Here is a 20816-nt window from a genome sequence, read left to right on the forward strand (position 1 = left end):
TAGAAGGCTCAAACGGAAGAGAGGATAAAAAGTGGGGAGTGCATTTCAAGGCAGCACAAAAACCTGCAAGATTTAACTGGCCTGACAGCATGCTGCTTATTCAGAGCCGTTTACAAAGCACACTGATGTGTTTGGTAACTAAGAGAACACAAAAGCACTGGCCCAATAAAATATTTTTATGTGCTCTTGACATTCTCCACCTCCCCCCCCCCCCAAGTTTTTCTTCCCTTGGCACTTATTTTGAGGGAAGAACTAGCATGGATTAGATGTCAAAAGACAGGGCTCCCTGAGTTCTGAGCTCTCCCAGTATCCCTGGTAGAATGGTTAAGGCTACAGAATGTCAAATGCCTGGGACTTGTGCATTCTCCATGGCTGAACAGAAGTGGCTTGGCAGTTACTTCCTCTCCCTTTCTCCACTGCTCAGTCCCTCTGCCAACAGCACCCCTTACCCCATTTCATTTTACAGCTTTGGACTTTTTACCCTCCAGCACTTTCCTGCTGAAGCACTTTTCTCACGCTACATCACTGCCAAAGCATTACAAATTCCATGACATTATGGAATTACTTCATGAGCAGAAGTTAATGCAAATTGAGAAAGTTTGCCAGAGCTTTTTTTCCCTTTCTCTTTCCCTCTCTTCAATATGACTACTGCATTCCGGTCACGTAATTAGGTTTCTTCATGGTACGTTTTGTATCTAGAATTCACGAGCTCGCTGGTCTTAGTTAAGTACAAAGATTGTCTTGTGAAGAGAAGGCAGGAAATGTGTGGGGTAGATCCAGCAAATGAAGCTTTGGTTCCGATGGCAAGGCCTGAAAAGTATCAGGATTCATTCCAAAGCAGCAGAGAAGACTACTTTTCACAGGTCATTCATAACTATGTAGGTGAGGGGTTGGTTAAAGCAGAACCAAGGTAAGAGAATGACAGCTACACCTACCTCACCCTCCTTATTGGAGAATGTCAAACCCCTCCTCTCAGTCATTTTGGTTAAAGAGAACAGTTCAACTGAGTAGCTCTGCCTAAACCTGCAAAGTGCTTAAGACAAAGGGAGAGCTGCTCTTTCCTTTCAGGAATCGGGGAAGGGGATAAATTCTGGTTCAACTGCTCTAAACACCCTAGGTCAGAGGAGAGAATACCCTTGGGCAGAACAGTGCAGAAAAGAACATCTGGTCTGGGTGCTGAATGAAGCCAGTCTTTGTTCTTCACATAAGATGATGAACAGCCAAACTCTGGAACGCTATTTCCACCCCCACCCCCTTTGGGAGCAGCTTCTTATAGAAGCATCTGGAAGCCTCCCTGAAGTGAACAGGTCCATGGGGTGAGGGGGGTGGTGGCTGTGAAGAGACTTATCCATCCAGCGAAGTCCTCCAAAATCCACTTGCTTCTCAGCGGATCTTCATTCTCTGCCAGGTTTTCTTTCACCAGCCAGTAAGCAATTGGGTATTGAGCTCTGGGGCAGGTGCAAATAACACCTCTGCAGTCTGGATGTTTTTACACGGCATTTTATTGTGGGGGAGGAACTATTATGCCTGCCTGGTTACAGAAGTGTTGGGAAGGATAGGCAGGCAGGAAGGCAGGGTCACCAACCCATGTTAGGAGGGCACACTTAACTAATGGTCCTGCTGTTAGTCACCCAATCATGGGCACCCTGAATCTCTCAGTTCCTGCCTCCCCTCTCCCCCAACGGGATCAATATGCCTGTCATTTTAAGCCTCACAGGCTCTGGAATGTCATCCCAGGCCCTTCAGGTGCTCCATCCTGCAACTGCTCTTTCATAAGCTGCAGGAAACCCATGAGCTATTAAACAAGTGTGGTAGGCTGATGGACCCTCTAGATGCTGTTGGACTGCAGCTCCCATCATCTCTGATCATTGGCCATGTCTGGTTGGGGCTGACAGAAGTCGTAGTCCAACCGCTTCTGGAGGGCCAGAGTTTTCCACTAGCGTGCTAAACAGACAAGAGATGCTCTTCCACCATGCCAGTCAAAACTGCGTTTGCTTCTTTTTCCTTTATGCTGGTTATAGGCATTTTTAAGGATGCTGGTACTATATTGGTAGCGTCACTTATTTGGGGATGCTAGGACTATGCACAAAGCATTACTACTTCACCATAATTCAGAGTGGTGGCAAGGTTGTGGCTTGTTATTGCAGAAACACTCAGGAATGCTGGCACTATGGTTTCTTAGTAGTGTCGGGTCTTCAGGGGCATTGGAAGGGGCTTCCGTCGGAAGGCTGATTATTTTAAGGTAAGTCAGGAGTGCTGGTGCTGTTTTTCACTGGAGATTCTCATATGCTAATGTGTTACTGGTGGGTGCTTAGAAGCGCTGTCACAGCGATATCCTACTGTAGGGTCTCTCTTGGGACACTGCAGGGAGATTGTTACAGCAGTTTCTCTTGCAAGCACTGAAAACTTGGTTGGCGACTTCTCCTAGCACCTAAGCATGCATGTCAGAGATTGCCACTGCATCACTGTTTGCCCTCCTATTATTTCTATGGTCATTTTATGAGCACAGTATTGTGCATGCTCATTAGCTCCTAAAAGGATCACGCGGCGCTAGGATGTTACTGCGGGGGTTTGCAAGTGCTGAGTCAGTGGAACTAGCTTGTTAATGTCTTACATTCTACTGCTCTGTAAACATCTGTTATTGCAGGCTTGCATATGGTCCTTTTGTTACAGTAGGTTGGCAGAGGAGTTTGTCGGACTTTCCCGTAAGTAGATGACCTTTGCATACAGGGGTTCGATATTGGGGGCGGGGGGGGGGGAGAATGCTCAGAGTTAGATTTGCACTATTTTGCTCTTGCAGGATCACTGTGGCTGGTGGGGACTGTAAGAATTTTTTGACCCCAGCCCTCTTTCCACTGATTTTGGAAGCATGAAGTAGGATCTCTCCAGGGGATGCCTGGCCATGAGCCAACAACATTTCCCCCAGCGGAAGAAAGGGAAAGTGAAGAGGCGAGATCTTGCCTCTGTGTATGGTGGTGGGGAGGAACAATGTAGGACCCGAGGTTGTAGTCGGGGAATTAAGCAGAGCTGCAAATAAAGGAAGAGGAGATGACTTCAAGAAGGGTGGGACTCTGCATTGAATAGGACCATGTGAGCCCATTCAAGGGTGTGAATGGTGTGTGTGTGTGGCACTTACCAGAGATGGCACCAGATGGTGCCACGCTCCTTCCTGAGGGAGACAGCAGCCACTTGAGAAAGACTGTAGGAAATAGGGTGTTTGTGTAATAATGCAAACCCCAGTGGTGAGTTGGGAGCAAGGGAAGGCTAATTTAGGATCAGGGGCAGGCAAGGCCCCCTCTCCGGAGCAGGCCCAGGCTCAGCTCCAGACGGAGGGAGCCATATCTCCAAGGCTATTTGAAATGCGAGAGGAAGTGGGCCACAGGGTAGTGTGGGGAGTCGATGCCCAGCACCTGGCAGATGCCTAGCAGCTTGAGGCAGGCCTCGCGGCGGCTAGAGCTGGCACAAGCCACGTTGCAGTAGGGCTCCTCGTACTCGCTGGACACGAGCTCGTCATCGAGCAGGTTGAGGCGGATGACGCCACGCTCATGCAGGGCCTGGAGCGTCTCCAGGCTGGCCGTGGACTTGAGGGCCTGCAGGTGCTGCGACACCAAGCACATCACTCCCACCAGGTGCATGCGGGGGCGAGAGCGAGCAGGCAGGAGGGGGACCACCCCACAGGCAACCATGACGGAGGCCAGCATGATGTCCACGCCGTAGATCTCCTGAATCCAGTCGCGGAGGTAGAAGCCGCCCATGCGGGGGTTGATTTCGATGAGCTTGGGGCCGGATGCGGTCAGCTTCAGCTCCACGTTGAACACGCCGTCGGTGAGGCCGCAGCCTAAGCAGCACTGGTAGGCAGCGCGGATGAGCTGCGCCTCACGGTCAGGGGGCAGGCAGGTGGGCATGCAGGCTGCCGTTTCGGTGAAGTTGGGCACCCGGGTGGGCCCGTTGTCAGAGACAAAAGCCCCCAGCATCCGCCCTTCGTACATCACCAGATCCACGTCGTGCTCAGTGCCGGAGACATACTCCATCAACAGCATGGCGTTGCCCCAGCCCAGCCCGATGCCCGGGTGGTCTGAGTCATCCTGCAGGTCCCTGGAGATCTTGTCAAAGTGCAGGTGGCACTGCTGTGCATCCTCCACCAGCTTGACCCCCACAGCCCCGGCCCCGTACTCTAGCTTCATGACCCCAGGGAAGCTGATGTGGCTCGCAGCCCGCTCCACATCCGTGTGGCTCTCTAGGTGGCAGCAGGGCACGGCATAGAGCGCTGCCGAGGGCCAGCGAGCCCCCTCTTTGCGACGGCGCAGCAAGTGCAGGTGAGTGCGGCTCTTCTGCTTGGCCACGCGCATGGCTGTCGGGGAGCTGCAGCGCAGGCCCAGCCCTTCGCACACCAGTGCCGTCAGGACCATGCAGTCGTCCCAGTAGGAGAGGCAGCCATCCAGATGCAAGCCCCGCTCCTGCACAAGCCCCAGCAGCCTCTGGGCATGCTCTTCATCCCTCTTGTGGTCTGTGGTGTCATAGTGGATGAAGGTCTGCACCAGCTGGGAGGCAAAGTGGTTGGGGTCGGACTCCACCAGGTGGATCTGGGGATGGGAAAGATCAGAAAGAGAGCGAGAAAGAAAGAGGGGGGTGGGGTGGAGATGGGGAGAGAGAGAGGGGGGTAGGAGAGAGGTAGGAGTGGGAGCAGGGATGGGGAAGAAGGAAGGGCAGACACAGAAGGGCAGAGATGCAGAGAAGATGGGAGAAAAATCAGAGATTCATCACTACTGACAGTACCAGAGAAGGACAGCTCCTTGGGACCAGGCACGGCACAACAGCCCCCTGGGAAGTAGGCTCCAATCTATGGGCAGCAACTCCCCATCTTGCAGGCATCCCATTTGTGCTCAGGTGGGACAGCTTCCATTGGAACCCACAGGTTTGGCGGCAGGGGAGGGAGACAGGATCTGATCCTTCTCTACATGCCTGCTTCAGCAACAAGAGAATTTAGAATGAGGAGACATTGTCCTCTAGGTGTAGGAGGAGGAGGTGCTGGGGAAGGACCCTGGCTGGCAAAAGGGCGGAAACAAAAAGCTGAGCCAGGTGGTTGCATGGGAGTGTGTGCAAAAGGGAGTCACTCTTCTGCTCTGTGTGTCCACTGTGCCTCCTTAAACTGGATTCAGTTTGCATCAGGGAGGTGCCTCCATTCAGCTCACTGGGCTTTGAGAGCCATAAGCATATCCATTGTGTGCCTTTAAGGCTTACGTTACACCGCTTAATATAAATAGCTTAAGTAAATAACTAAACAAACAAATAAGCCGAGTGGATGTGTAAGGCAGCCTTAACGGTTTCACTGCTGATGATTTTAGCAGGGACATATAGCAACTCCAGAGACATGGGGACATCCAAGCAGGCTCCCCACCACCACCACTTTAAAGTAACTCCAGAGCACAGCCATTTTCCAGGAGAATAAAGCATACAGACGGTCCCATTGTGAAGACCGTAGCTGTTGACATAGACTCTGGTCAACATGTTTTGTTCAGGGTCTGAACTGCAAAATGGCAGCAAGACTCCAACAGGGGTAAATTCAGCCCTCAGAGGAATAAACTGGCATCAAGGCACTTGGGCTTTTGAAAGCAAAATGGGACTAGTTGCTGCTGGCTAAACCACCAGCTGCCTCCTCCTGCCAATTTAGTTTTCATTTCATTACAACATCACCACCACCCCTCCCCACACATACTATCCCCATATCTATTCTGCTTGTCAGTCTCCCGCCTATTTAGAGGGGGGCCCCTTTGTGGCTCCAAAGGTAATCTAGAGGTCCCAGAAACAGGATAACCCAGGACAGTTCATTCTTGAAACTGCACTGTACACCCATGTCCTCCAAAGGAGACAATAACCAGCATGGTTATGTCCCAGCACCAAGAACGGAACAGGGTTTCTCTTCTGAGTTTGGAGAAGCCACAAAACTACAATGTTTAGGAAGGTAAGAATGAAAGTCACTTGGAGACCTTTAGTTAACAAGTGACTAACAAGTCTAATAAATAATGATACAAGGGACGGGAGAGGCAAAGCAGGGGTATTTCATTGAAAAAGTTCTTTTTATGCATCCCTGCTGCCTCAGCTGTAAGGCTCCCATCCCATTTCCTTTAGCCTGTGACTTTAAACAGCTGCACACTGTGGTGGAGAAGCAGTGACAGAAGACGCTTTAGCCTCTGAAGCCTCCTGGCTGCTATAGAAGGCCAGGAACAAGGAAGCAAGTGCTGCTTGGCAGACTGGGATCTTGGGGATCCAGAACCCGCACAGCAGTCGTGCCTCATGTTTGCTTCCTACCATTTTTAAATGGAGGCAAGATGTGGTTAAGAAAGAAGCAGACCTGGCTACGCCTGAAATCCTCAAGAACTCACTTCCATCCCCAGTGACTCGTCCAACTTAAAACTTGGTTCCAGACTGGGCTGTCCGATGCCCTGCTCGAAGTAATCCTGATAAGATGGCCAGCCTCAAGAATAGCATGACCGGGGAGCAGCAATGCAGCAAGCAGGCCAGCTCCACTGGCATAAGTGCATAGCACAATGGTGAGCCCTTTTGATTGGCAGGGGGCTGTGCCTTTCTCCCCTCTCTGTGCTTAGATGGCACCCATAAAGTTTATATTATATGGACGGGGGCTTTAGGGGGGTGCTGCTCTAGTTAGTCCATCCTGCAGCCTGTGGGGGGCTGCATGGCTCCGGTTTCCGCATCTTACTTTTAGCCCGTAGTCCCTGGCTGCCTCCCAGACGAACTTTTTGCTGACTCCGCCGGCCCCAATGACCAACACGTGTTTGCCCTCCATCAGGTGGCACTGCGTGCGACGCATCATCGTCTCCACCAGGGGGCGTGCTGCCTCGCCCGCTGGAGCCCCCACCACCCGGCCCATGGACTCGAAGACGGAGCAGGTCTCTAGGCACAGCTGCGAGTTCATCTCCAGGGCCACCAGCTGCAGCACCTGTTCCTCTGAGCTTAGGAGAAAATCCACACCTGGAGAAGGGAGAAGCAAAGGAGGCCCTGTCAATCAAGAACATGTGGCTGAAGATCACTGAACTTCTGGTCAGCTCAACCATTAGCCGAATCCCAAGGGTGAGTTGATGGAACAAATAACCCCACTGAAGTAAGAGCTCCTTCATTATACGTATGAGCAGCCCTGGTAGGATCTGCTCTAAAGGTCCATCTTATCCAGCATCCCATTTCACATGGATTGCCAACCACATGCCTGCCCACAGGAAACCATCAAGGCAGCAGTACTCTTCTGTCACCCACTAGGATCTGATAACTGAGCATCCCACCCTGCTTTCTGAACATGGTGCTTTTTACAGGGCCAACTTGACAGAATTATCCTCCAAAAATTTATTTTATTTTTAATTCCTTCCCTAATGATTCCTAATGTGGAATCTGCACTTTTCACTACTGCTCCACACACTGAGAAGTTGTGCCGCTGCTGATGTACCTCTCGCCCCGCCAGTTTCCTCGCCTGCTGTCAGGCCAAATTTGCAGCTGCTGCTGGCTCTCTTGCCTTAGAGGTTGGCAGCTGGCAGCAACCCTCTTCCTAGGCGCAGCTGGACCAGCCCCTCATTCCGTAAAGGCTGGAGGATTAGACATTGGGCCAATAGGGAACATCTCTCATCGAAATGAACTTTTGGGCCAAATGTGTCATAAAGACAGAAAAGGAATGAAAGAGAAGAAACCTCAAAGGTGCACTAAGAACAATGAATTAATCCAAGTATGGGGACCTGTGGTCCTCCAGATGTTGTTAGACTCCAACTCCCATTAGCCCCAGCCAGAATGGCCAAGGGATGAGAAATCAATAAATAAAATAAGCAAGGGGAGAAGAGTGTGCATGCAGCTTTTGTACATCTGCAGGCCACTGCCATCAGGCAGTGAGTGAGAGAGGATGAAAAAGTTTTGTACAGTACACATCATACAGTGGGAAATAAATCTAAATGAGAATTAATGGTTTCTGATAAGCTGGTCAATGAGATCAAAACGTAACTAAGGGGCGGCAACTGGGTTTGTCATTTTTTTGTTTGGTTTTAGGAAGAATGATTGCCATAGGAACCTGTTGCTCAAGAATTTTATTGAGGCAAAGAGTTCACAGAAGGCATTACAGCAGAAGTTTCCACAATAGCAACTCAGGCTCCATCACTGGGCTGCAGAAACTTGAGGGATTGGTTCTTGCACTACCAGAAACATACACTGAAGATATTGGGGAATCATTACTTAAGACAGTTTCATGTCCACATCAGAGGCCAGAACCAAAAGGTGTATGCATCTCTGGGGTTGTGGGATTTCAGGGTCCCAACCTGCCACTGGTTCAAAAGGAGGAATTCAGCACCACACTTTGCCAATCATTCTGCCAGTGCAAGGATTTCTGAACACAAGGGCTTGGCAAGGACTTCCCCATAGCTGATTAAAATTGAGTTTTGCTTGCTGGTGCATGGCTAAGTGCAGCTGCTTTGCACTGCTGCCCCACAGCTGATGGAGACTGGGCTTGAGGAACGCTGAGAGCCTCATGCTATTCTGGGCATTGAAAGTGCAGGGCCCCACAATGTCTTAGAAGCAGCCTCCGTAATGACTTGACAGAGTAACTCACCAATGATGTCGGTTTGTGCTCGGCGACCACCTCGTTGCTCAACTGACAGGCCAGCTTCCATGTCCATGAAGGCCTTCATGGCTGCTTCAGCCTTCTGCTTTATCTGGGCATGAATGGCTGCAATCTGGGCCTCATCCTTTAGTCCCCACTGACGCAGGCTGCTCTCCAAAGTCTGGGGCACTGTGGCCTGGTGCTTCAGGGGCTTATCTGCCCGGCCCACACCACACACCACCTGAAAGAGAACCACAAAAATGCATGCAGTCTCTCTGGGCTGCTGTCATTCTAGCATCTGTTCCTCCAGTTAGCCTTCTACTTTCTTCTGTTCATACAGTGGGTTATGGTTGTGTGCATGCAAGGTGTCTGTGGGATTTTGTGCCGGGATCTATGATTTCTGGAGTCTTTCCAGGTGAAGGTTAGAGACTGTGAGTGGGACAGTTGATAAAATAAGCTAGCCTGGTTTCAAACAAGACATTATTTTGGAGTCAAAAGATCACCCAAATCTACCAATACCAATCAGTGTTTGTGTGTCTTCCCCACAGAACAGTTTAAAACTGGGCAGAGCCACTTATTTCCTTGCCCTCAACCAACAATTTGTTCCCCTGAAAACAGGTAAGAGGAATGGACTACAGTACAGGGCTGCAATTTTTCTGCCAGCGAGGATTCCTTGGGCTTTCTTTCCCCAATCTGTAGTGGAGCTCTGGGCTTTGGTTACCTTGCTTAGCAGAGGCTGGTCTTTTCGGGATCTGCAGACAACAGCACATATTCGGACTGCTAGATTGGGCTGTGGAGATGAATTGCCTGGAATCGGAGATGTAGGAGAGGGAGGGAGAGGGAGATAGAATATATCAGAGAGGCAAATTGATAGGAGTGGGGCATGTGGAGGGGAGTGAAAAGAAGAAGGGGTGCCTCCAGAGTGTCATCATTTTGCAGGAGGGATTCAAGTGCATGCTGGAACTTTAGCCTTGCACGTTTACAAGGTACCAAAGGGCTCTATTGGCTTAGCACAACAAATGCACTTTTAAAAGAAATACTTTCTGTGGTTTGGAAAGTGACAGTGCGGGATAAACAAATGACTGGTGGAAAGACATGTAAATACCCCAAATGCCAATCGGGGATGAATGCAGGACAAATTGCCCTTGATGTATAACCACCCCATAAACAACTCAGAACACTTGTCAATAAAGACCAGATGTAATCAAACCTCTGCATAAGCTTTCTGCAAGCAATTTGGGATGAATGTTCAGTAAACAGGTCATCAGAAGGGGCCCAAAGTCTGGAGTACAATCAACAATGCAACATGCCCCTGAAGGATTATCAGATTCCAATATGGTAGCTTCCCCAACCTGCCCATGCCATCTTTTGCCCACTTAGATCCCTTCAGGAAATAGCTGGTTCAAGGCAATTCTTTCAGATGCTCTGGAGTGGGCAAGAGATGACATGAAGCAGTCAATGGGAGAGACTCACTTATGGAGTAAACAATCATAATTGTGGGCGCTAATTTGGAGGACAGTTCATTATGTGGACCGACCTCAGTGAGAAGGGATGAAAATATATCCCTTACATGGGGAGCCGTTCGTGTCAGGAGGGCCAGGCCGGACCACATGAGCAGTGGGAATGAAGGCCTCCAGCAAAATGCTCTCTTCCTCTTCCAGGGTCTCCAGCAGTGTGAGGACAGCTTGAAGGACGCATCCCTGTTCTGACTTAGCATGGAATGACACAGCTTGGGCTCCGTTCCAGCGCCAGCCTGATGGTTTTACCACCACCTATAGGAAGCACAATAGAGACAACACTTAGGCTCAGAGGATTATCTTGGCTCAAATTCCAGGAGTGAGGAACCTGAGACCCTCCACATGTTGCTTTACTGCAAGTTGCACCCACCCTGACCAATGGCCATGCTAGTTGGGGCTGACGGGAGGGCCATCAGTTGGCAACCCGTCCCGGATACAGGAAGTGCACTGCTCTTGCCGTATAATAACGCACCTTTCCAAACCTCCTGTTTGTAGCTTTCCATCTCAGGTTCAGGGCTCCTCACCTGGCTATAGGACTCCATGGCGCCACTCTGCAGGAAGGCTGCTATTTCCTCCTGCAGCAGGTTGTCCTGCCCCTCACGGCCGCTCAGCTCCACCATGCGGACACGCTGCTCCTCTGTCACACTTCGCAGAGGCAGCGGGCGCTTGAAGGTGAAGGCCAGGGTGGGGGGCACAGCCACGCATGCCTGCTGGTCCATCAGCTGGCGGGTCAGGAGCTTGTCCTCCAGCAGGCGAGCTAGCTCTCCTGAGCCCCCCGTGGGGCAGTCGAGGTCTCGGGCCAGTTCTGCTGCCGACTGGCCCTGCACCTTGCAGGGCCCAAAGCAGCCAGTGAAGTAGGTGACACGGCGCGGGGGTGCAAACTCTTCCAGGGTTGTGCGGCCGCCGAGTTCAAAGGTCACGGCCTTGAAGACCAGCAAGGACGACTCTCCCGGGTGGGATTCTGATGGTGCCTTTGAGAGCCAGGCTGGCGACAGGCAGAGCAGCATGTTACCTGGGGAGGAGAAGGCAGAGGGCAAACCCAGCCCATGAGTGTGTGCAAGATAAGACTCACGCAGCAGAGAAACGTGCCGAGCTGGACCAGGGTGGCAAAAATCTCTCCCCTACTAAAGGTTCTGGGAGGGGTTGCCAAAATGCGGCAGCCTGCGCGACAGTCGCGTCAGAGTAATCAGCAGCAGCTGGGAGACTTGGCGCCTTACATGCTCTCAGTGCAGTCAACACCCTGATTATCTGCCCCAACAACTGCCTTGGAGCCAACTAAGCAGGACTATATCTTATTCTGGCTCTCTGGAAAGTGTTACTCTGTCACGCTTTCCCATAAGTCACCTATGAATGGAGAGAGATTGAACAGGGGAAAGGAAATGGAATCATCTGTTGTGACATCATTAGCACCTCTACTACATTTCCTCCCCATCAGTAGCCAGTGGCACTAATGCTCCATTTATATCACATTAGCAAAACTGGTCTGTTCATGCCAGTGCTTTTAGGGCTTACCGAGGTGACAAGTCAAATTTTACCCTCTAGAATAGGCATGGGGGAACCAGTGGCTCTCCAGATGTTGCTGAAGTACAACGCCCATCACCTCTGTTAGCAATGCAGACTGGGAGTGATGGGATTTGAAGTCCCAGCAACCCTCTGGAGGGCCACAGAGGTTGTCCAGTCCTGCTCTAGAACCACAGACTTGGCAGGAAACTTGGAGGACTTCTAGTGCACCCCGCTGCAGAGTCTGGCCAATGGCTGTCCGGCCTCTGCTTAAATACCTCCAGTGAAGAAAGAGTCCACCATCTCCTAAGACAAGTCTGCTCCACTGTCCCAACAGCTTTTACTGCATCAGGACATGTCTCCTAATGCTTAGCTGAAATCTGCTTCCTTGCAATTTCCACCCTCTGGAGCAACAGAGAACAAGTCTACTCCATCTTCTGTGTGATAGCCCTCCAGATATTTGAAAACCGCTATCATGTCCCCCCGTAATCTTCTCCAGGCAAAAACACCCAGCCTTCTCCACCAGCCTTCACCATTCTGGTCACCCTCTTTGGAACACAACCTGATTTTAATCTTTTAAATCTTTAATGCATTTTAATCTTTTAGGGGTTTCCCCCCAGTCTGAAACTAGTCAGTAATGCGGTATTCAATCCAAAGTTGAGGAGGGGAGCATGCCCAAAATATAGAAGATATACTTAGATAAGACAAAACCTTCAACTATAAATGCATTACTTTACAAAGTTGAAGGTTATTGCCTCTGTGTGGATATATATATGTTTCTTTGTTTTGGTTTCTCATTTTATGCATTGGCTATCTGAAACTAAACCCACACCCTTTTGTTTACCTCCAGTTCCACGGCAACAGATGGAAGGGTGAGGCATTTCCTTTGACCCACAAAAAAGATATTCATCATGCAAAGTAAAAGTAAACTAAGAGAAACTCTTCACCATCACACACTCCCTTACTGAGATATTATGTGTGTGTTAACCCACAGCACTGGGGGCGGGGAGAAGCACTTCTTATCTTCTAAGCCAGCCATACCTGGAACTGAGCTGTCAGATTATCAGTTTTGGTCCATTAAGACAGAGTTTCAAAATCCTCCAGTTTTGTAACCAAATTCTCATACTCTGGCAGCGGGGAGGCAAAGAGGAAAAAACCTTCCCTCACACAGCAGCACTATAAGCCACTTCACCTCCAATGAAGTGCCTTGCAGTAACACAGCTGCTCTATCCTTCAGAAATGTCTCACCTCGGGCAGCAGTAACCTGAGGCATATCCACTGTCCCTCATACCTAATCTAATTTAAAGCGATGCAGAGTTCTTAACTCTCTTAGGACGCATTCACACCATACATTTGAAGCATTTTGATGCCATGTTAATCAGAAGTGGCTTCCCCAAAAGAATTCTGGGAGCTGTAGTTTGTTATGGGTTTTGAGAGGAGAACCCATTCCCCTCCCAGAGCTACAATGCCAGAGTTCCCTGTGAAGAGGGATCTATAGTTTAACCACTCTGGGAATTGTAGCTCTGGGAGAGGAGTGGGACATCCTAGCAACCCTCAGCACCCTTAGCTAGGCATAGCCAAACTTTGCCCTCCAGCTGTTTTGGGACTACAACTCCCATCATCCCAAGCTAACAGGACCAGTGGTTAGGGACGATGGGAATTGTAGTCCCAAAACAGCTGAAGGGCCAAGTTTGGCCATGCCTGAGGGCCTTAGCAAATGACACCTCCCAAAATTCTTTGGGGGAAGCAAGCCATGACTATTTAAAGTGGTATCGTAGTGCTTTAAACGTATGGTGTGAATGTGGCCTTAGGGAAACTTTGCCCTTTTCCACTTCGCCAGCAGCACTGTGAGAGGCATGCAGCCCTCACTTTACCTCTAGACGTTGGTCATTTTCAGATGGAACACAGGAAGTAGCTTTATACCAAGCCAGGCCACTGTTGCATCTAACTCAAAATTGTCATAACACTGACTGCCAATAGCTCTTTAGGATTCAGACAGGGGACATTCCCAGCCCTACCTGAAGATGCTGGGGATTCAACGTGGGTTCAGGGATCATGCAAAGCAGATGCTCTAGCCACTGAGCCTTCCAAAGAGCAGTCCCTACTCTCAGTCTCCCAAACTGATCACGTGGAACCTCAGGATTCCCGATAGTTGCAGGGAGGGAGCTGTGTGTATGTTCAGCATTTGTAGAATCTGTACAGTCAGCCTAACACAGAGAGGCTGAATGGGGACAGCATATGCAACCCTGCTTTCTTTGTACATGCACTGTAGTCTGTCTGAAGACCTGAACAGAGGGGGGGGACCCTTTCCTCATAATCTGCTGCTGTAGGGAAGCAGCACATGCAGAACCCTCCCCTAACAGTCGGGGCAACAACTGCACTAGAGAAGGAAAAAGCTATTCCCACCCGTGTCACACGCTTACGCTTGAGATTCACCAGCCATGTTGGGAACGGCTATTTTAGCTGGTACCAAAATTAGCGGCTACGCTGGGCAAATCTATTTCTAAGTGTATATGTGTCGGACAGCACAAAAGACCTTGTTTTTGTACAGAGGTCACCACGTTCCCGTACCATGACAATACTAGAAAATAAAACCACGTGGAATTAATACACACGGAGAAGTGGAGGTAAAGTAGGAAGGAGCCCTCTCATCACACAGTGACTATGGAGGGCTCTGGACATCAAGCTGGACTGCAGGACCAGAAGACTTTCGGGTGCAGACCTTTCCATTATTAAGACTCATTTCCTTGCCACCTTAGCAGATAGATGATTGAAAGCTACGAGGCCACAGAAGCCACTCTTGTATCTGTCAGCTGGGAAAGAGACTGAATAATTTCAGTTCTACAAGTGCTCATAGGTTGGGCTAGTTATTAGCTCTAGGAAACCACAGCACTTTCAGAACATAAAAAAGGAGGGGGGCATTATTTGGATACGCCCTGCTCTAAAACCACACCTTTAATTTTCCCTGCAGCTGGGAGCTGTCCAGTCTGGCTTCAAAATACAGAGGTCACCTTTTGAACGATCTCTCTCTCTCTTTCTCTCTCTCTCTCTCACACACACACAATTCTAGTTTAAACAGCAACATAAAAATATGATGAAGTCTTAATTGCAAGCAGATTGTGTGCATTTTAGAGGCTGAATTTCCATGCCTTGAACACAGAAATGGTACCTGATCCTTTCCCAGAACCCAATGTTGCATGTGTATTCTGCCATTGAGAATCCGGCACTTTTAAAGTGCGAATTAGCCCTCGGAATCCCAGCAGAAATGGTGCCAGAGCATTCACTGATCCGAACAAAGAGTTGCCAAGCCCTATGGGAGGCTGAAGGGTGGAGGGATTGTGCCTTGGTGTGGGAGGTTGGAGAGTTGACCTTCTGGTTTATTCCAGCCCTGTTCTTCTATATGCACTTTAGCCAGCGGGAAATCTGAGCAGCTCAGCTGCCACAAGAGCTCTGGTTACCACCAGCCCGTCTCGGCCTCTGAGAAGAGACGGGAAGAATGCCAGGAATACAGCGCAGCAGCTGCCCAAGAGAGTCTCTAAGAAGCATGCATAGCCAGATAGCTTGATTGAGACAGGATTGCAGCTAGAGACAGCATTCTGATGAATTTCAGGCACTGGGTTTGTAATGAAGTGGTCTGTTATAATGTACTTGTAAATACAATAGTTATATTGCAGGCTCAGATATATAAATCAAAATTCGTCATGACTGAATCCGATTTCACTGGGTTGGGGAAAAAGATCCAATCCAGTGCACATGTCACTTCAATAAGGCTGAGTGAGCAATAGTTTGTTTTTATCTATCAAGTTGCCTGTTTTGTTTGTATAGGAATTGTGATAGCAAATTCCCCATCTTTTGGAACTGCCTCTATGCTGAGCATAGAGTTGACTTGTTTTTAACAAGGCTTTTGCATGCCACTGATCAAAAAGTCAGCTTCCGTTACTTTTTCTCACAATGGAACAGCTGCACCGTTTCCTCAGGCGTAGGTAACCCATAATCCAGCTCTTCCAGCCTACAGTTTGGTAATAGCCTCCATAGATTGTGCTCTAACCATTTCCTTCTCTATGGTCCATCTCCCCTCTCTAGGAACCCACTCTTATCAGTTTAATCAACCCTCCCTTTTCCAAATGGTGCTGCCTTTATACCCATTTATTTTATTTTCCACCCTAAATTGCAATTGAGGAGGGGGAAGGCAATCATGACTGGAGATGCAGCCAGGGGAGGAGGAAAGAATATTTAACCATTTCCCCACATGCCACAGTTCCAAATAAAATTGAAGCTTGGGAAAGGGGGACTGATCCCTTGGCTACAGAATGTTATTTACACCTGTATAAACTCTGTGGTTGAAACAAGAAAATTTTGGCAATGTTAAGGGCCTAACGTGTAGATACGTCTTTGTATAGTCATGTTCTTTATTTCTACAATTACCGTAGGTATAAACAGTATTTTTATTTATTAAAATGTGTATTAAATTAATTAATTCCATGAATGCTAATGATGTGATTACATGTAAAGTGTAAAGACATTAGAGCTTGACTGTTAGTCCCCAACCTTATGTGGAGTGTGAGAGCTACCAGGATGAACATAAAACTCGATGGGTGGCTGGGGGGGGGGGAGAGTGATAAGACTTTGCAATGGTTCTCACAGCTGTTTCTGCAGGAAGAGACTACAGGCTCTGCAGAGTAACCATGTCACTTTGTTGCAGCAAGAACAGAGACTGAATCAGACCAATTTTAAAAGTTCGAAAGGAATATGAGCGAAGAATCGCTTTCTATATATTTCTTTTGTTCCACTGTTTTGAAACTGCTATAAAAGTTTTCAGAACTGCTATAAAACTTGCTTACCAGTGGCAGAATTGTGATAAGTGTACATACTCTTAAGTGGAGATCTCAAGCAACTACCTTCATCCCTCTGAAAAAAACTACTACTGTCTTTCTGATAATGTATTGCGTCTCTTCCATTTTCTTTGCCTTGCTTTTTAAGACTCCTTTTCATCAGTGTGTGGGTTGTGTGTGCGTGTGTGTAAGCAAACACACACTTTCCAGACCTCAGTATGCTTCTGGTGAAATAGGCGGTATTGAACAAAAGGTTGTGACATATTAAAACTGTAACCCTTTATTATAGATGACAGTTGGCAGCGTAAGGTTGGGGACAAATAATATACTGTTGATCTATATGGCTTGAGTCCACAGTCTGAGCCAAACTAGATGCAACAAGAGATCCACTGGTATTTTATTCGGATGTCTCCCTGAACTATTAAGAAAGTCTATTTTTAAAGCAAAAACATTTCCCTTCCTTGTCTTAACTTGCTTTACTCCATTGTTTGAGACTATTTCCTTCTAGCCCAGCTCATATGCTGCAAGTGAGCCAAAGGGGAGAGAAATGTGCTTGAAGGGACAGAGCTTATTGACAGGAGGGAGCAAAGTTTAGTTCCTGTTATGTATTTATTTTTTTATTTTAAAAAAACCCCACTTCTGTCCCTTTTAACCAGAGTTCTGCAATCAAATGAATAAAATACATACAACTGTGACCTGCGACAAAATGCTGCAGTGTGAAGTGCTGCTGTTCAGTGTTCCGGCCAGCCAGTCAACCAGCCAGGCCTTCTTTCAAGCTACTCCATTCCATGGTTCCTCATTCTGGTTTTCCACCCTATCCACACCCAGACACTCAGAAGGGCTACTGAGCATACGGAGTCCTCACTGGGCTGACTGCATTTTTTGTCCCCTTAGGGTTTCCTCCCCTGAAGTTTCTCTTTCTATTTCAGCAAACCTTGGGCTTGCTCTGAGCATGCTAACACTCCCTTCTTATCTCTCAGTAGTCCTATTTCAGCTGCATAGTCAACACCCCAGTTCACTATTTGCATATGATTATGGCTCGTCTGTCACAATCATTGGGACCTAAAGTACCTTCATAATGTAGCCGGTCAGTTTGAACCAGTGTACAGTTTTGAGGAAATAATTGTGTTAAACACATGCAACTTTTCCATAATAAATTGACAAAACATGAAGAATTAAGCAGGTATATTGTCCAAAACTGGTTTGAAGTTCACATTGTGATAATTGCTTCATAGTATTTGAGCTGGCAATATATCGCGAATCACAATGTGTTTAAGGGCTAGGCGATACCTGGTTTTCGTCGCGATAACTCACCAGCTAAATGTTTTCAGCAGCTAAAGCTCACAATATCACCAGCTAAATCTCATAATATCACCTGCTAAATGTTGCAGTGTTACCACCAGCTAAATATTGCAATCTACCACAATGTCTGAAATAAGGATTGAACTATACAGAGGCAAACAGGACAGCCTCACAACAGCAAAAAACAACAACGGCGGCCGTAGTGGTGGCAGCCTGCAAGGCCTTGCAGCAGCAGCAGAAACAGCAGTGGACTGCAAGGCCTTGCGGTGGTGATAGTGACAGCACTAGTGGCGGCAGACTGTGAGGACTCGAGGAAGAGATGGGAGGCAGTGGCAGGAGTGGTGGCCACCTGCAAGGACTCACAGCAGTTATTGGGAGGTGGTGGCATTAGTGACGGCAGCCTGTAAGGCCTTGCAGTGACGGCAGGAGGTGGCAGCCTGTGAGGTCTCGTGGTGATGGAAAGTAGTGGCAGTAACGGCACTGGCCTGCAAGGCCTCGCAGTGGTGACAGGATTTGGCAGCAGAAGCAGAGGTGGCCTGCAGGGACTCAGGGCAGTGAAGGAGGTGACAGCAGTAGTGGCATCCTGCGAGGCCTTACAGCAGCAGTGGGAGATGGCGGCAATAGCAGTGGCAGCCTGCAAGGCCTCGTAGCGACACAAGCAGTGGGGCTTGCAAGGTCTCACCATGGTGGCAAGAAGTGACAGTGGCCTGCAAGTCCTCCTGGAGGTAGTGGGAGGTGGTGGCAGAAGCTGTGGCAGCCTGCCTCAGCAAGGCCTTGCAGGCCACCTCTGCTTCTGCCACTGTCTCCTGCCGCCACCACATGGCCTTGCAGGCTGCCGCTACTGTCACCACCATAACAAGGCCTTGCAGGCTGCTGCCACTTCTGCCACCCCCTGCCCACAGCCATAACGAGGATTCACAGGCTGCTGATTATTGTGCCCCTGCTGCAAGGCTGCCACTGCTCCCCCTCCCCCCGTTGTTGATTCTGCCGCTACCAGGCTGCGGCTGCTGCTGCTGCCACCTAGCAGATTATTTGTATTCAATATGACTCATTGCAGTACTTTGGATTGTCCTGAATACCACCATTTGGTAGCCAAGCCCAAAACCAAAAGTGTCATTTGGATGCATTTTGGCTTGCCTGCTGCTGAAAGTGACCATGAGGTGATTGATAGTATCATCATTTATCAGTTTTAGACCCTTAAGAAGTAGCAGTTGCCAGGACATTGTCCTGTTCACCTCTGTATATTTCCTTATTTGAGATATCATGGTATCTCGATATATCACGATGTACAGCTGGTGATATATCGCAATATTGAAAACCAGTTATTGCCCAGCCCTAGCAGGTATATACAACTGCTTGCTGTGACAAAAGTTAATTCCAGGTGCCTTCAGCTAGTATACAGGTAAGTGAAGCAACCCAGTGAGATAAAAGTTCCTGAAGATAAAATTTAAGCTAAAGGAAAGAATCAACCCCAAAGGAAGTGGATAAATTCAGTTGCAGACACCAGCTAGGGTGGAACTCTGTATGGTAACTCAAAACGGTAAGCAGCTCTGGTTCAATACAATTCAAGCTGCACAGCTTCTGTTTCAGAAACAAAATAGTAGGAAGTATCCCAGCCAGCAGCCAGTCAAGACGTGAGGATTCAAGCAACCTCTTCAGGCAGCCCCTCACAGATAGCTTTCCCCCCAATTCGGAGTTTAATGGTTCCTGGTTACCAAAGATAATGACATTTAGCCCCCTTCCCTTAAGGAGAATGTACAAAAATGGGGTGTGGCTCACTAGAGTGACCTTCAAAAATGCTAAATGGTGTCACCTTGGGAGACCATCTCCATTGGATTTTAAGGGCCTGTGTGGCAAGGAAGCAAAAAGGCAGCCCCTTCTCTCCTTCCCTCTCCAGATTTCCTGGTTTGCCTCTAGAGGAAAGCACTGCTCAATTCCTCTATTGAGGAGAAAGGGAATAAAGCTAGTTGCCTCTTACTGGCAAGATGCTTTAGTGGGAGGCAAAGCTTTGGAAATTCATTGACTGCCTGTGGGAGCTTTAACCTAGTGGTCCTGCTGGGTGAGGTGAGGTGGGACACCACTGGACTCCTCAGTACTTCACCAGCCATGAGTAAGGATGAATGAGTCACCCAGCAGAGCCAAGGCAAAGAGACGACCGGAGGCTTTTGGCTATGGCATTAGGATGGAACTCACCAGGACACTGGTTGCCACCTTCCAGAAGCACAGACAAGTATGAAGTGGGAGAGCCCAAGACACAGATGGTTATGTCTGATGGTCCAAACCCTGGGAAAGAAAAGAAATGAGTTGGTGACCTGATTCTCATACTAGATCTGGGAATCCTAATGTCCCACCTCCATGAACTCCACATGCTGGGATTTGAAGAAAGAATCACGGTAATTAACTCTGCTCTCTTAGCCACAGCCCATATTCCAGAGTCATTCTACAGATGGATTCAGATGAAGCACTGAGGTGGAAATGGTGATGATGCCACCATGTGATCCACCTATCACATTTACCATTAATGCGGATGCTCTGACACATTCCAGGTTAAAGGAGAGAAACAGCAGCCATCCAGCCAAAGAAGGACTCACCTGTTCGAGGCTCCTTTGTGTGGTCAATTGTCTCTGGGAGCCCCTCCTGCTGCAAGGTGCACTGCAGCAGGTCATAGTAGTAAGCTGTCCAGGCCCGGGCCTGTGCATCCTCAGGGCTGATCTTGCAGTCCAGAGGCACATCCCGGCGCCAGGCACAGCGCAAGGGGCTCAGGGGTGGTAGAAACCCCTGCTCTGCCCAATCCAGTTCCTTGGGAGTTGGAGGTGGCTCTGTGTGGATCTGGTCCAGAGACAGCTACAGAAAGAGAAAGACAAAGAATTGGGAAATAGGCCTGGAAAAGGAGAAGGAACTTAGGCCTGGAAAAGGAGAAGGAACTTAGCCACAGCACAGATCCCACCAGAGAAACGGGGAGAAGATCATTCCTGCCAGTAGCCAGTGGAGAACATTGGTCTTTTCCCAGGCCTTTGGCTAGTTAAATTATATATGGCAGTAATGGCCAAACTCGACCCTCCAGCTGTTTTGGGA

The 20816-nt window shown here is 48.8% G+C and overlaps 1 protein-coding gene across 5 annotated transcripts in view; it reads right to left on the reverse strand.

Annotated features, from left to right (window-relative positions):
- Positions 1-1484: 1484 nt before the first annotated feature.
- CARNS1 (carnosine synthase 1) overlaps positions 1485-20816 on the reverse strand; it is a 32872-nt gene continuing 13540 nt past the window's right edge. For 3 of the 5 annotated variants that reach the window (XM_083619118.1, XM_083619119.1, XM_083619116.1), the window contains 8 exons: positions 20333-20585; positions 19935-20024; positions 10632-11119; positions 10161-10362; positions 9312-9397; positions 8600-8831; positions 6719-6990; positions 1485-4583 (listed from right to left, as the gene is read on the reverse strand). In XM_083619118.1, coding sequence (XP_083475244.1) covers positions 3351-4583; positions 6719-6990; positions 8600-8831; positions 9312-9397; positions 10161-10362; positions 10632-11119; positions 19935-20024; positions 20333-20585 — 2856 coding nt within the window. In that variant the 3' untranslated portion in view covers positions 1485-3350. The remainder of the gene's footprint in view (positions 4584-6718; positions 6991-8599; positions 8832-9311; positions 9398-10160; positions 10363-10631; positions 11120-19934; positions 20025-20332; positions 20586-20816) is intronic. The other 2 variants (XM_083619120.1, XM_083619117.1) reach the window with 1 other exon arrangement.

The sequence above is a fragment of the Podarcis filfolensis genome (assembly GCF_964270895.1).
Source record: "Podarcis filfolensis genome assembly, chromosome: 1".
In the NCBI taxonomy this organism is placed as follows: domain Eukaryota; kingdom Metazoa; phylum Chordata; class Lepidosauria; order Squamata; family Lacertidae; genus Podarcis; species Podarcis filfolensis.